Consider the following 16,359-nt stretch of genomic DNA (forward strand, 5'->3'; position numbering starts at 1 on the left):
AAAAAAAAAAAAAAAAAAAAAAAAGGGTAGAACTACTGGGTCATATGGTAACTCTACCTTTAACCATTTGAAGAATTGCCGGGTTTTTTTGTTTTTTTTGGGGGGACAGTCTCGCTCTGTCACCAGGCTGGAGTGCAACTGTGCGATCTCAGCTCACTGCAACCTCTGCCTTCTGGGCTCCTGGGTTCAAGCGATTCTCCTGCCTCAGCCTCCCAAGTACCTGGAACTACAGGCGCATGCTACCACGCCCAGCTAATTTTTGTATTTTAGTAGAGACGGGGTTTCACCATGTTGACTAGGATGGTCTCGATCTCTTGACCTCATGATCTGCCCGGCTCAGACTTACAAACTGTTGGGATTACAAGCGTGAGCCACCGTGCCCAGCCAGAACTGCCTGTTTTTCAAAGTGGTTGTACCATTTTACATTCCCATCAGCAGTGTGTGAGAGTTCTAAATTTTATATATTATAGCCAACATTAGCAGATATGAAATGGTTTCTCACTGTGGTTTGATCTTAATTTGTATTTCCCTGATGGCTAATTATGTTGAACATGCTGTTTTCATGTACTTACAGGCCATTCCACCATATATCTTCTTTTGAAGAAACTGTCTATTCAGAACCTTTATTACTAAATTATGATAGTTCTTTATTTTGGATATAAATCTCTTATATGATTGCAAATATTTTCTCCTATTCTGTGGGTTATCTTTTCATTTTCTTCATGACGTTCTTTGATGCACAAAAGTTCTTAATTTTCATGATATCCAATGTATGTTTTTTTTAAATTTCTTTTGTTTTTGCTTTTGGAGTTGTATCTTAGGCCACGGCCTAATCCAAGGTCATACAGATTTGCCTCTGTCTTCTGCTAAAGGTTGTACATTAATAGCTTTTGCTCTGACATTTAGGTCTTTGAGCCATCTGGTCCACCTTGTTTTTCTGTGTGCATATCCAGTTGTATCAGCACTATCTGTTGAAAACTCTTCTTTTTCCATGGAATTGTCTTGGCACCCTTGTTGAAGATCAATGGGTCATTACTGTGAGGGTTTATTTCTGGACTCTCAATTTTATTCCATTGATCTATATGTCTATCCATACGCTAGTACCACATTGTCTTGATGTGTAATATGTTTTGAAACCACGAAGTGAAAGTCTTCCAACTTAGTTTTTCTTTTTCAAGATTGTTCTGGTTATTTTAGGTCCCTTAAAGTTCCGTACGAATTTTGTCAGCTTGTCAAAGAAGCCAGCTGAGATTATGATAGGGACGGTGCTGAATGTGAAGGTCAATTTGTGGAGTACTACCATCTTAACAATATTAAGTCTTCTGATCCATGACCACCAAATGTCTTTCCACTTATTTGGGTCTTCTTTAATTTCTTTCAACAATATTTCGTAGTTTCCAGAGTAAAAGTTTTATGCTTTGTGACTAAATTTATTCCTATCAGATTGTTTTCATGCTATTTTAAGTGGGATTGCTTTTTCTTTTCTTCCTTTCCTTTCTCTCTCTTTCTCTTTCTCTCATTCTTTCTTTCAAGAGAGGGTCTTGCTCTGTCGTCCAGGCTAGAGGGCAGAAGTGCAATCTTGGCTCACTGCAACCTATACCTCCTGGGCCCAAGCAGTCCTCCTGCCTCAGCCTCCCTAGCAGTTGGGACTACAGGCACACATCACCCAAAAAAAAAAAAATTTTTTTTTTTGTATTTTTTTGTAGAGACAGGGTTTCACCATGTTGCCCAGGGTGGTCTCGAAATCCTGGGCTCAAGCCATCCGCCCACCTCAGCCTTCCAAAATGATGGGATAACAGGCGCAAGCCTGGCCAGTTTTTTGTTTTTTGAGACGGAGTCTCCCTCTGTCGCCCAGGCTGGAGTGCAGGGCGTGATCTCAGTTCACTGTAACCTCCATTTCTGGGTTCAAGTGATTCTTCTGCCTCAGCCTCCCGAGTAGTTGGGATTACAGGCATGTGCTACCACGCCCAGCTAATTTTTGTATTTTTAGTAGAGATGGGGTTTCACCATGTTGGCCAGGCTGGTCTCAAACTCCTGACCTCAAGTGATCTCCCCGCCTTGGCCTCCCAAAGTGCTAGGATTACAGGCGTGAGCCACTGTGCCGGGCCCAGAACTGGTTTTTCTATATGGCTCTTTTATCTTGCAACCTTGGCAAACTCACCTATGATTTCTAATAGTTTTTTAATGCATTCCTAAGATATGTTTGATTTTGATTGCCAACACAGTGAATAATTCAGACAACAAGACACAGTGAAGAAGCAGTGTCTTAATGCTGTAAATGTTCTCAAATATAGCCAGGGAAAATATGACTATGAAAGTATAGTATTTATAAGTTTTTGAATTTTAGTAATCTCTGCAAGCTAAAAAAAATTCAATTGTAGTGGGTATAAAGCAAAAATAGGGAATCAGCTTGTTAATCACTAATGATTTTAGGGTGTAACTCAAAAGAAACTGAACTTTTAAAAAACCAAAATTATTCAAAGAAAAAAATTAAGATTCAATCATGGATAAAATGGCAGGAAAAAACCCTTTATTTCCTTTATTGAATATTATGTTTACTACAAACTTACATCAATTCCAAGATAATCTATTAAAAAATCTAAAATATTTAAGGTCTCTTATACATATGCATGCACAGATGTACATTTTCTGAAGCAAGGAATTCCTAGCAATTCCCATTTCACCCAAACTCCCTCCAACACTATGTCAGCTCAATTTAATGTCAACCAGTGCAGCCATAAGTAACTAGAAACAAGCTAACCTTAAGCTACTGAAGAAGGAAAACAGACTACACAAGAAATCCATAGCTCATATAACACAATATTAAAATGGGGCATGATTGTGATCAATTGATGGAGTGTTACAAAAACTAAAAAACAATTTTCCATTCCTTTTCTATGAAAATAATCATGCTCCTTAGTCTTATATTGGAAAGTTGTGGGAAAAAATCACAATATTGTATATGCTGTTTGATTTTCAACGTTTACAATCAAACTATAGTAAAAGCATAGAAGAATTACAGTTAAGGAAGAGTATGTAAATGTTACAAACTCTAATTTTTTTTTTTTTTTCCTTGAGAGTCAGGGTCTTGCTCTATCACCCAGGCTTGAGTGCAGTGGCACGATCACAGCTTACTGCAACCTTGACCTCTTGGGCTCAGGTGATCCTCCCACCTTAGCCTCCCAAGTAACTGGGACTGTAGTCCAACCAATTTTATATTTTGTGGACATAGGGTCTCACTGTGTTGCCCTGACCGGTCTCAAACTCCTGGGCTCAAGCAATTCTCCTGCCTTGGCCCCACAGTGTTGGGATTATAGGTATAAGCCACCACGCCTGCCCACAAACCCTGATATTATAAAAATAATGAGGTTACATATCAGCAAAGTAAAAGCAGGAAGACAGGTGAATGGTGTACTTTTATATAGTGAAGAGCTAAAGATGACAGGCTGACACACATATTATTCAGAGTTTTAAAGATAACTACTAGAAGAGCCAAAAATGATAATACAATTTACAGAAATTAGTAAATTGAGAAAGGATGAGAAACGAGACAGAAAGTAATAAAAGTATCTTAGATTCCTCATCTTTCATAACGGGGAGTATTGTCTAATGTTAAAAAACATTATTGTCTAATGTTAAAAACAGTATTGTCTAATGTTAAAAAAATCAAGAAATCACAGTATACATATATTATTTACAGCAACAATGGTAGCCAGCAAAAGCACTGTACACAGAAACTGTTGAAAGTAGCAGTCTATTGGCATTTTATGCTCTTTTACACTGTTTAAGTTTAATTTTGGTTTTGTTTCAAAATGTACATATTTTCTTAGTCTTCCTGTTTGGATTTCAGAATAGGAAGCTTTAGATCTAGGTTAACATTCGCTATTTATAAATTTTTCATCCCTTAGTGACCAGATATTAGGATAAATCTAATACTTTCATCCAGGACTTTCTAGATACTAACATTACTAGGGAAATTTGAGAGTAAAACTAAGTCCCTTTGATAGAGAGGGGAGAAAACCCTATCTACCTTTGAATCTAAACACCAGTGATTCTCAAACTGCAGAAAACAAGGTCAACGAATAAAGCCCAAAGTTATGCTTGCCAAGATGGCTAGTATAGAAACAAGGTCATTCAAGCGTAAGGGCCTCTTTCAATATCAAGTACTTTAAATGATAAATAATCCATGCAGTAAGCTATATACTTAAGAAACTATGTAAGCTGAAATAAAATCACACAGAGAAAATTCATTAGAACATGGTTAACTTTCTTTTCTTTTTTTTGAAAGACGGAGCGCCTGCTCTGTTGCCCAGGCCTGGAGTGCAGTGGCCCTGGATCTCAGCTCACCTGCAAACTCCGCCTCCGGTTTACACCATTCTGCTGCCTCAGCCTCCCCAGCAGCTGGGACTGACAGCGCCCGCTACCTCCGCCGGCAGTTTTTTTTTTTTTTTTTTTTTTTTTTTAGTAGAGATGGGGTTTCACCATGTTAGCTCAGGATGGCTTGATCTCCCCGACCTCGTGATCGCCCGTTCTCGGCTCCCAAAGTGCTGGATTACAGGGAATGGTCCAGTGCCCAGCAACATGGTTAACTTACAAGGTGTAGTTGTTAACATATATTTTTACAGAGACGACCCCGCACAATCATAACTTCCCTATTTAACTAAGTCTGCTTCCAGAATAGAATTTAAGCATTTACTCATGCAAATAGACGGCCCTGGAGAAGGGAAACGATTAAGTAACTTGGTGCCCACAAGCCCTCCAAAAAGGCTGAGATGTGAGCCTACAATCCTCATAAAATAGGAGTTCCAAGCAGGAAAGGAGAACATGAAGTCAAACAGGGCTTTCCTCCTGGGACCTTTCCTTCTGTCAAGGCGAAAATTAGAAGCACCAGCAGACTTCTTTATATCTCATTTGGCCAGAAATGTTCCGATGCACTACCAGACCAAAACACTGGGGAACTACGACTGGCTTAGACTAATCATGGTGTATATCCCCGGGCTTAGCACCTTGCCATTTAAAAAAACTGAAGGAATCTGGCAGCAAGCAGAAGAGGGAATGCTATTGAGCAGGAAACCCACATGTCAGCACATCTGCATTCAATATTACCTAAATTTAGTAAAACTACATACATAGTAGTTTACGAAAAGGGTAGAAAGTTAAATTAAGAGGATAGGGAACAGAAGTATAATACATTGCGAGAAGGGTGTATAGAGCAACTAATCTCATCTGCCATAGCAGAAAACGAACTGATTAATATCCAAACAGAACTAAGAAATAGGCTGGCATGGGGCTCGCACCTATAATGCATGACTTATGGGAGGCGAGGCGAGAGGACCACCTGAGCCCGATGAAGTTCAAGACCAGCTTGGAAACATGGTGACAAATACATTTCTACAAAAATTTCAAAAATTAGCCGTCGCTTGGTGGCACTCCTGGATCCCAGGAGGCGGCCAGTCAAGCTGCAGTGCACATAGCTAAATGAATTTAAATGTTTTCTCTGGGAGTGGAAATGGAGATAAAGGAATGGGACGTTGGAATGTTCTTTTTGTTGTGTGCCATAAAGACTATATGACTTTCAAAACTTTGTTGCTTTCCTAGGTATAAAAAAAAAATGTTAAAAAAAAAAAAATAAAAAAAAAAAGCGACCGGGCCGCGTGTGCTCAATCCGTAATCCAAGCAACTTTGGGATGCCGAGACGGCGTCCAGAGTCAAGGAAATCGAGACCATCCTGGCTAACACGGTGAAAACCTCCGTCCTCTACTAAAATAACAAAAACTAGCCGGGGCGTGGTGGCGGGCGCCTGTAGTCCCAGCTACTCGGGGCTGAAGGCGGAGAATGGCGGAGAACACCGGGAGATGGAGCTGCAGTGAGGCCGAGATTCGCGCACTGCACTCCAGCCCTGGGCAACCAGAGCGAGACTCCGTCTCAAAAAAAAAAAAAAAAAAAAAAAAAAAAAAAAGCAAAATGGCGAGGAAAAAAAGCATGAACACTGATGAATGTTCATTTACAAAAGGACAATAACTACAGGGTTCCACTTAACTGAGGTTCCTAGAGTAGTCAAATTCATGAAGACACAAAATAGGATGATTAGTTGCCGGGGGGCTGCGGTGGTAGTGCTTAATGGGAAGTTATTGTTTAATCGGTATGAGGTTTCAGTTTAGGAAGATGAAAAAAGTTCTGAAGATGGATGGTGGTGATGGTTGCAAAATACAGTGAATATATTTAATCCCACTGAGCTGCGTGACTAAAATGGAAATTTTTGTTATGTATGTTTAAAACATCAAGAGATAGTATATTAAAAAATCATTATAAGGAAGAAAAAAGATGCTTACAAAATATCTTATAAATACATACATACAGACCAACACTGCTAGGGCAGCAGGGACCATGAGGAGGAAGGTATCCTTCAAGCCTAGACAAAGCATTTGGCATGTAACTTCAATTTTCTACTAGGAATTCTTGACAATTCTCCAGCTATGCCTCATGTTAAGGGCCCACCAAAAGATCAGAAACAGATACAAGATGAACAAGCAGTAAGTGCTTCTAATGCACTCAGAAAAGAAGTCTAAGCCTGTCTCTCTCTCTCCCACCCCCATAAAAAGGGAAAACAAGAAAGGAAAAAACAGAAAGGACTTAACAAAGCGTTTTCTCTGCTTTTTATTCTTTCAACTTAGGTAGAAACAAGGTCCATGTTTTATTGACTGAGTTATAGAACATTCATGAATGAACTTCAGTTTTAAACATCTGTTCTTCATGGAGACTGTGGATGAAGAGAGACTCCTGAAAAGCTCTGTGGCAAATAACCCAGAGGAAATTAAAAGCTGCCTAACTCTGTATTCTCCAGGGAGACGGGTGGTGGCCAAACCACATTACATTCAGTGTGCACAACCATCAAATCCCTGAAGTGCTAATAAATCAACAGAGACAATTTTTATCTTAACAAAAGAAACAGGGCTGGGCATGGTGGTTCAATCCCAGCACTTTGGGAGGCCGACGCGGGAGGATCACTTGAGGTCAGGAGTTCAAGACCAGCCTGGCCAACATGGTTAAAACCCCATCTCTACTAAAAACACAAAAATCAGCCGGGCATGGTGGTTGGTGCCTGTAATCCCAGCTACCCGGGAGGCTGAGGCAGGAGAACTGCCTGAACCCGGGAGGTGGAGGTTGCACTAAGCTGAGATGGTGCCACTGCACTCCAGGCCTGGGTGATGGAGAGACTCTGTCTCAAAAAAAAAAAAAAAAAAAAAATTAAAGAAAGATCACTGCTAATGGTATGCAGAAAACATTCAGATTCAAATCTGGCTTTCATTCCAACTATTTGCTTACCTCCCAAATTCATTTTCACTCCTCTTGGGTACCTGGATATGTAGGTCAGGAACGGTGGCTCATGCCTGTAATTCCAGCACTTTGGGAGGCCAAGACAGGTGGATCACCTTAAGTCAGGAGTTCGAGACCAGCCTGGACAACGTGATGAAACCCCGTATCCACTAAAAATACAAAAAACTAGCCAGGCGTGGTGGTGCACACCTGTAGTCCCAGCTACTTAGGAGGCTAAGGCAGGAGAATCACTTGAACCCTGGAGGTGGAGGTTGCAGTGAGCTGAGATCATGCCACTGCACTCTGGCCTTGGTGACAGAGTGAGGCTGTCTCAAAAACAAACAAACAAATAAATAAAATAATGGATATCTATCAACATCTTCCATTTTTACTTATAGTAAGGAACTTGAAATAATCCTATTGGATATCCTGGTCTAGGTTACTATTTTTATCTGCTGCCAATTCATAAAAGTTCTAGGAACTTATCAGACCAGAGAACAGTTCCATTTTAACGTAGAAGCAGTCCAACACCTAACACAAACATAAACAGTCTTTGATAATGAGACGAGCTCCTCTCTGAGGCACTAATGATTAATCATGACATCTTAAAATGAAGAATTGCAAGCCTTTCATGCTTTCTGGTAAGTGCTTCTTAGAACCTAAGCTGCAATGGTCTATCTTCACCAGTAAACAGTCAGCACTTTTGCTATCAACAACAGACCATTTCTTAAAAAATTAAAATTGAATTTGCTATTACCCAAACCAAAACATCACAAGAAAAATACAAACTAATATCCCTCATGCAAAATTTAACAAAATATTAACAACCCAAATTCTGATTTTTTTTTTTTTTAACATGGAGTCTCGCTCTGTTACCGAGGCTGAAATACAGTAGCATGATCTCGGCTCACTGCAACCCCTGCCTCACAGGTTCAAGTGATTCTCCCGCCTCAGCCTCCCAGGTAGCTGGGACTACAGGCATGTGCCACCATGCCTGGCTAATTTTTTGTATTTTAGTAGAGACGGGGTTTCACCATGTTGGTCAGGCTGGTCTCGAACTCCTGACCTCAGGTGATCTGTCCACCTCAGCCTCCCAAAGTGCTGGGATTACAGGTGTGAGCCACCATGCCCAGCTCCAAATTCAGCAATATGTGAAAAGGACCATAAATCTCACCATGACCAAGTGAGATTTATCCAAGGAATCCAAGACTGATTCGACATCGCAAAATCAATTAATCTGTCATGTCAATAGAATGAAAATCAAAAGTCACATGACCATCTCAATAGAGGGAAAAAAGGCACTTGACAAAATCCAACAACATTTCATGATAAAAACAAACTAGGAGTAGAAGGAAACTTTCTCAACCTGATAAAGGACATCTATGGAAACACAGCTAACATCTTAATAGTGAAATGGTGAAAGACTGAATGCTTTTCCCCCTCTTAGGGAACAGCAACAAGGCAAGGATGTCCATTCTTGATGACTCACGTCTATTCAATACTTAAGGTTCTAGGTAAGGCAATTAGGCAAGAAATGTAAATTAAAAGCATCCAGATTGATAAGGAAAATATAAAACGATCTCTAGTCACAGATAACATGATCTTGTATACAGAAAATCCCAAGGAATACACAAGCACTGAATTGTATTTTCCAGTTTATCCTTGTTTATCCTTTTAAAGTTTTACTTTTAAAACTACTCAATAAAATGAACAGTTTCTGTTTGTCAAAGCATTTGTCCTAGAGAGCTGAACGATTATTTATTTAAATGTAAACACTCAAAGATTTCTGAGCTTTTGGCTTCAAGCTGTGGCCTGAGAACCAGCTACATACTGCGTGGACAGCTACTTGGTGTTAAAGAGAGCGCACAGGGTTTTCTTTCATGGATTTCAGATCTTTTGAGCCCACAGGCCGGGCATGGTGGCTCACACCAGAAATCCCAACACTTTGGGAGGCCGAGGTGCGTGGATAACTTGAGGTCAGGAGTTTGAGACCAGCCTGGCCAACATGGTGAAATCTTGTCTCTACTAAAAATACAAAAATTAGCCAGGTGTGGTGGTGCATGTCTGTAATCCTAGCTACTCCAGAGGCTGAGGCATGAGAATTGCTTGAACCTGGGAGGCGGAGATTGCAGTCAGCCAAAATCATGCCACTGCACTCCAGCCTTGGCTACAGAGTGAGATTCTGTCTCAAAAAAATAAAAAATAAAATAAAATAAATGTCAAAAATCTTTTAAAAGGCCAAGCACGGTGGCTCATGCCTGTAATCCCAGCATTTTTGAGAAGCCAAGACAGGTGGATCACTTGAAGTCCGAAGTTCAAGACCAGCCTGGCCAACACGGTAAAACCCCATCTTTACAAAAAATACAAAAATTAGCCAGGCGTGGTGGCAATCACCTGTAATCCCAGTTACTCGGGAGGCTGAGGCAGGAGAATTGCTTCAGCCTGGGAGGTGAAGGTTGCCGTGAGCCGAGATCATGCCACTGCACTCCGGCCTGGACAACAGAGCGAGACTCCATCTCAAAAAAAAAAAAAAAAAAAACTTATAAACACCAATTTGATGAAAGTTTTTCTGCCATTCACCAATAAACTGTCCTCCTGCTCAGGCTCTCTTCCTCTGTAACCAGATTAACTAACTTTCTCCATGTTAACTTTACCCCATCTGATCTGCAAATCGACACACACACACACACACACACACACACACACACAATCAAGCCTACAGAGTCTCCAAACCATGCAAGATCCCTCTTATAAAACTGTCTTTAAGACTCCTATCCTCAAAAAGTTTCTGCTGAATAACCTTAGTAGTGCCAGTTTACAGGCTAGTGACTTTTCCTTCTTCCTGTTGCACACAGCAGGCCTCAGGAGAGCGGCAGGGAGCTGTGCACAACTCTGTTGTGCATGCTGCACTATCCACCTGTGCTCTTCTCCCTTGCCAGACTATAGCTGGCTTAGGTCAGGCAGGGGCGCTCCCTCCACACAGTACACTGCCTTGAGGATGAGGACTACTGCCTTCCTCAGGCTTAGAATTCAGTCCCTTGCCAGCAAAAATGCACCCAACATAAAAACTGAGGTATACTCTCTTCTACATATATATTGGCAGCTGATGAATATGAGATTAAAGTTGAATCTCCCACAAAATGACAACATACGTTGTGTTACTCTGATACAAGTAAATGCCATCTTCCTCAAACACAAGGCAAAGGGTTTGAACACCCTAAACTATGTTGTTTATGCACTTCTCATATGTAATAATGAAGTCCTCTGGCTAATAACTTAGAGAGTTCAATAAGCACCATTTGTTGGTTCAGAAGTTACTGGCCTAGAATAAACTCAGCCCAAGGATACCGAGTTAGAAATTTTATGACATGGTCAGAAGCTGGCTTTCCTTCTCAGAACTCTACTTACTCCTCCCAAGAAAGGAACCAGATTAAAAAGCAGCTCCCGCCAGGCACGGTGGCTCACGCCTGTAATCCCAGCACTTTGGGAGACCGAGGTGGGCGGATCACCTGAGGTCAGGAGTTCGAGACTAGCCTGATCAACATGGAGAAATTCCGTCTCTACTAAAAATGCAAAATTAGCCGGTTGTGGTGACACATGCCTGTAATCCCAGCTACTCGGGAGGCTGAGGCAGGAGAATCACTTGAATTTGGGAGGCGGAGGTTGCGGTGAGCCGAGATGGCACCATTGCACTCCAGCCTGTGCAACAAGAGTGAAACTGTCTCAAAGAAAGAAAAAAGAAAAAAAAAAAGCAGTTCTCTTCACCCCCAACACTCTTTATTTTGGGATAGTTCACAATAAGTGGATTATTTCCCCTTCTTCCTGCTTTCTCCTTTTTTCCAAACCCATCCAACAGCCTTTATGAAATTCTGTCCCAGTGAAACAATTACATCAACTATCCGAGAGGCAGAAAGGAAGAGCTACAGCCCAGACAAAATTTCAGACCATCACAGTTAGTTCCCCTCTGTTGCCCCTGTTACGGTAACAGCATACTTTTCCATGGCTGATGAGAATGCTGTGCTGGAAAAGAAAGGCAAAGAGAAAGGGTAAAAGACGTGTCTATGTTTCCGCTCATTCCCCAGAGCAAAACAACTCTTCTAAAAGGAGGCAGTTCAGCACCTTGAAAGGAAATAAGGTAGCAGAAAGAATCGTATTAGCTAGCATTCTGGAGGTAGAAAAGTCTCTTTAAAAATGTTTGCAAACTTCCTTTCCTAGTAAGATAAGCATCTCAAAATAGTGGAGGAAAAAAATGGAATAGTGATAAGGATATTAAATTTGAGGGACCCAAGGACAATAATTAGCTGTTTAATACTAACAAGTTACTTAACTTCTCTGGGTCCCAGTTTCTCTCAATAATAAAATGAAAGCATTAGGTTTCTTCCAGGTCACTAGTGTTATTAAAAGTGGAGCCGACTATAGTAACTTTACCTTCTTTTGAGGGCAGAAGTAGCTTCTCAATGGAAGAACCAAATATCATCCACTCCTCCACAGGCGGATAGAAAAAAAATAAAATCCAAGAGCTTTTTTTTTTGCCCTGAAATTTGCCCAACACAAAATCCCTTCTTCCTTTGTAATGAGAAAGGGTACTCTTCTAGCAATATGAGAGATCCAAGAGGTTACAGCAAGTGTGTTTTCACCCACTTCTCATTTCCCAAACCACAGGAAGGCAATTTTGAGAAACCTCAAGGGTAAGCTGTATCTCCTCTGATCCCCAATGAATAAAGGACTCTTCAAGGAGGGAGAAACTCTAAATTTGCTAGGCTGTGAATGTCCCTGCTTAGTCTGATCATTTAGGGCATTCGATCCATCAACTGTTGTTATGCTGGAATGCTCTGACATGTACGTGACCCTCCAGAAGGTTTCCAGAAGTTTGAGGCAGGAAATGTTAATACCCTCCCTTACCACTAAACAGAGATTTCCAATACAAACCTACCATTCATTTTTCTAAATGTTTTCAAGTCTGAAATACATGTTAGCACTTGACTCTACCCTTTCAGAACTAAAAATGTTATCTGTCTGCCCCTACCCCCAAATCAAGAATTTAAACCTGTTCAGACCAAGGACTGTATTTCCTACTTTTGTCTGTTGTCCCCTTTTGTGCAAACCACTGCCCTGGGTGCACAAAATTTACTAATGATACCTAACCACATTAATCCAGGCATCTGGGGGTGGCCAGATAACAAACTATTGCACCCTGGTTGAGGGAAATAAAATTACATGGTGACAGGAAGATGAATGTAGCATTAGAGATACACAAACCATCAGAGTGGGAAGTTCAATCAGTAAGTAAAGAACACCTAAACAGCATTCATTGCTCTAATAGTGATTAAATCCAACTGCAACAGTACCATGTCCTTATAAAGATATTAGGTAAGCCCTCATGTTAAAAATTCAAAGATTACATACAGCTGGGCGCGGTGGCTCAGGCCTGCAATCCCAGCACTTTGGGAGGCCGAGGAGGGTGGATCATGAGGTCAGAAGATCGAGACCATCCTGGCTAACATGGTGAAACTCCGTCTCTACTAAAAATATAAAAAATTAGCCGGGCGTGGTGGTGGGCACCTGTAGTCCCAACTACTTGGGAGGCTGAGGCAGGAGAATGGTGTGAACCCAGGAGGCGGAACTTGCAGTGAGCCGAGATCACGCCACTGCACTCCAGCCTGGGCGACAGAGCGAGACTCCGTCTCCAAAAAACAAAAAACAAACAAACAATAAAAAATCCAAAGATTACGATGGGCTCTCCCAATAAATACAGGCTCAACATTAAAGAAGAGCCAAGATGACAAGTATTTAAATCCAAAACAAAAAAACTGTGTGTAGAAACAATTTGGGGGGAAGTTAAGTGATATTTGAGAAAACAGTGATTGCGTGTTAGGAGGAGGGGTAATGAATCAGTATTTCTGGCAGAATCTTTGCAAAGCACTTTAAGAATTAATCCAGGCTATGAGATAGGCTTCTATCTTTGAAGCAACGCTTAAAGACTATGCCCTTATTTTTAAAAGCATGGTAGCTTGACTATTTGACATAAGCCAAAAACGTGTCTAGGTGGCTCTTCCCTCAGGGGATTAATATATAGCTGAAAGTTTAGTTCCTTTCCCAAATAAACTATAGCTGAGTGCAGTTGTTACTATGAAGTGTTCTGAACTGCTGGAAGCACAGGCATTTACTGAGCAATACCACAAAGAATTGTGGAAGAAGTTATCAATCCCTTTCCATCACCTCAGAAAACAGTATCTATTTCTTTCTTTCTTTCTTTTTTTTTTTTTGAGACGGAGTCTGGCTCTGTCTCCCAGGCTGGAGTGCAGTGGCCGGATCTCAGCTCACTGCAAGCTCCGCCTCCTGGGTTCAGGCCATTCTCCTGCCTCAGCCTCCCAAGTAGCTGGGACTACAGGTGCCCGCCACCTCACCTGGCTAGTTTCTTGTATTTTTTTAGTAGAGATGGTGTTTCATTGTGTTAGCCAGGATGGTCTCGATCTCCTGACCTCGTGATCCACCTGTCTCAGCCTCCCAAAGTGCTGGGATTACAGGCTTGAGCCACCGCGCCCGGCAGTATCTATTTCTTAAAAGCTATCAGTTCAAGACAACTCTTATATGGAGCAGATTCTGGTCTGCCAAAATTTTTCAGGATTAAAAAGCAAGATCTTGGCCGGGTGCAGTGGCTCATGCCTGTAATCCCAGCACTCTGGGAGGCTGAGGGGGCGAATAACTTGAGCCCACGAGTTCAATACCAGCCTGGGCAACATGGAGAAGCCCAGGCTCTACCAAAAATACAAAAGAATTAGCCAGGCGTGGTGGCACGTGCCTGTGGTCCCAGCTACTCAGGAGGCTGAAGTGGGAGGATTGCTTGAGCCCAGGAAGTGGAGAACGCAGTGAGCCGAGGTCCTGCCACTGTACTCCAGACTGGGCGACAGAGCGAGACTCTGTCCCATGCTCAAACACATGACTTGGTCTTGAACTGGTCACATGGGGGGGGGGGAGATTTCTTCCATGAGTTAAGCCACCTAATAACTCCACTATTCTGCAAAGTTAACATTTCCTTAAACCCAGCTCTCCATACATATTAATGAACTTCTGCCTGGGTCATTTAAAAAGCCTTCCAAGGCAGCCCCCCCACCTAGAGCGGCCTGGCTGAATTTCTCTGTAAAGCTCTCTCCTAGATTTTTATCCCTTGGTGTTGGCAAGAAGGTCTTACTCCACAGGCCTTGCTATTGTGCAACTGATTTAAGGATGGTCCAGGCCTAACTGCACCGGATTGGTTGCGGTACGGCTCCTGAGCCCTGCCCACAGGAACAAGGCTAGCAATCTTCTAGACGGCAGGAGCTGCGAAGTCCCCACCCTCTAGCAGGAGGCCACCCCAGCACCAAAAGAAGACAAAGTTCTGAAGTTAAAAAGGAGGCCCCGTTCCCTTCAATAAGGCTCCTCAAAATCGCTTTCCAGGCTCCTCCCTCTGGAGGACAGCCCAGTTAGGGCACAGACAACCTTTGAGCTCTTTTCCCGTGACCAAGCTTCACCTCTACCCCAGTGTTACTTATTTGTAAACAGTTCCTGGTCATGCTTTGAAAAGCAATGCCAGGGAACCACCCTCTCTCTGGACTGCCTCTCTCTAGCCCCTTTCACAGCATCAAGCAACCACCCCACCCAACTGGGGTGTCCTTGACAAAGGTCCTTCAATCCATTTAAAAGGCGTCGCCGCCGAAAGACAGCTGCCAGCGCCCTACCACCCCCACCTACTTTCCCTTGGCTATTACTTGAGCTTTATTTTATCACTCTATCCTCCCGGCCTGGGGATTCCCCTCACCCGTGGGGCCTCGTCCAGCAAAGTAAACAATGCTGTCAAAGCGGGATAATGCTGGGTGAGGCTTCCACACTGGGCATTCTAGCCTCCTCCCGGTGTTCTAAAAGCAGCAAAACAAGCCATCGCAGGATCCCGGGGCCGAATTCCTCTCCCAAAGTTCTTTTTTAAAAAGGCCTGGAGCCAGCTTCAAAATCACGCATTAATTTGCACAATCTGCAAGAGACAGGCAATGTAGAATGGAATGCAAGGCCAAGTGGAGCCAAATCCGCCCGGGAAGGAGGCAGAGAGGGGAGAGAAAACTGGGTCGAGTGCGTAAGCCTGCCACGAAGCGGAAACAAGAGCTCTTTTTCGCGACAGGACAGCCACATTCCCGAGTGGGGCGCGCGCGGACTCGAGCTGCGGGCAAGAGAGAACACGAAGTAAAGGATCCCGAACGCTCGGGCGAGCCCAAGGGCAGCGTCCCCGGGGCTTCGGTGGAGCTGGGGCGGGGGCGAAGCGGCCGGGCACCCAGACGCCGAGGAGTTACAGGACCGCGGCGGGACACCGGGCGCGGCGGACGGCTGGCCGGCGCTCACCTCCCGGTGTGGTGGAGAAGAGCGTCCCCCCGGGCGTGGTGCAATAGTCATGAGGTAGCTGCGCGGCGTCGCTGATGGCCACGGTGCGGGTGGGGATGGCGCGGCTCTGGCTGGGCTGGTGGCCGCTGCCGGCTGACGAGGACATGGCTGTGGGCGCGGGCTCTCGGCTTTGTCCGGCGGCCAGGCGGCGGCGGCGGGGCCGGGGCTGCTTCGGCTCCTCAGGCGCACGGAAAAGCGCGCTCTGCGCGCTCCTCGCTCGCTTCCTCTCGTTCTCTCGTCCCGCTCCGCTCCCGCCGCCGCCCTCTCAGCCGCCGCCGCCGCCGCCGCCCGATCCTCCGGCCTCCGCCAGCAGCCTCAGCAGCAGCAGCAGCGGCAGCAGCGGCGACGACGACGACCGGAAGCGGGCGAAGGCGGGAGCCAGACGGAGTTGGGGAAGCGGGTTGGCCGGAGGTGACGTCGCCGCGGGGCGGGGCGAGGCAGTGAGGGGCGTGGCTGCAGTTGTTGAAGGGGGTGGGGCCGAGGGGCGGGGCTGAGGATGAGCGTGGCTTAACCCCAGCGGGCGGGAGAGGAGCCAGAGGGAACCTGAGCTGAGTGTTTGTGAGTCCGGTGAAGGCAGACAAGGATAACTTTCTTCGTCTTATTGTTTGTCTTTGTCGTTTAACACTTTACTTG

The 16,359-nt window shown here is 43.8% G+C and overlaps 1 protein-coding gene across 1 annotated transcript in view; it reads right to left on the minus strand.

The window, feature by feature from the left end:
- Positions 1 to 16,123, minus strand: part of EIF4EBP2 (eukaryotic translation initiation factor 4E binding protein 2) — a 28,480-nt gene extending 12,357 nt beyond the window's left edge. Inside the window, exon 1 of the mRNA XM_017873145.1 lies at positions 15,688 to 16,123. Within this exon, the coding sequence (XP_017728634.1) occupies positions 15,688 to 15,832 (145 nt within the window). The 5' untranslated portion in view covers positions 15,833 to 16,123. The remainder of the gene's footprint in view (positions 1 to 15,687) is intronic.
- Between the last annotated feature and the right edge of the window lie 236 nt (positions 16,124 to 16,359).

Source organism: Rhinopithecus bieti, unplaced genomic scaffold (assembly GCF_001698545.2).
Source record: "Rhinopithecus bieti isolate Rb0 unplaced genomic scaffold, ASM169854v2 scaffold_6907, whole genome shotgun sequence".
Lineage (NCBI taxonomy): Eukaryota > Metazoa > Chordata > Mammalia > Primates > Cercopithecidae > Rhinopithecus > Rhinopithecus bieti.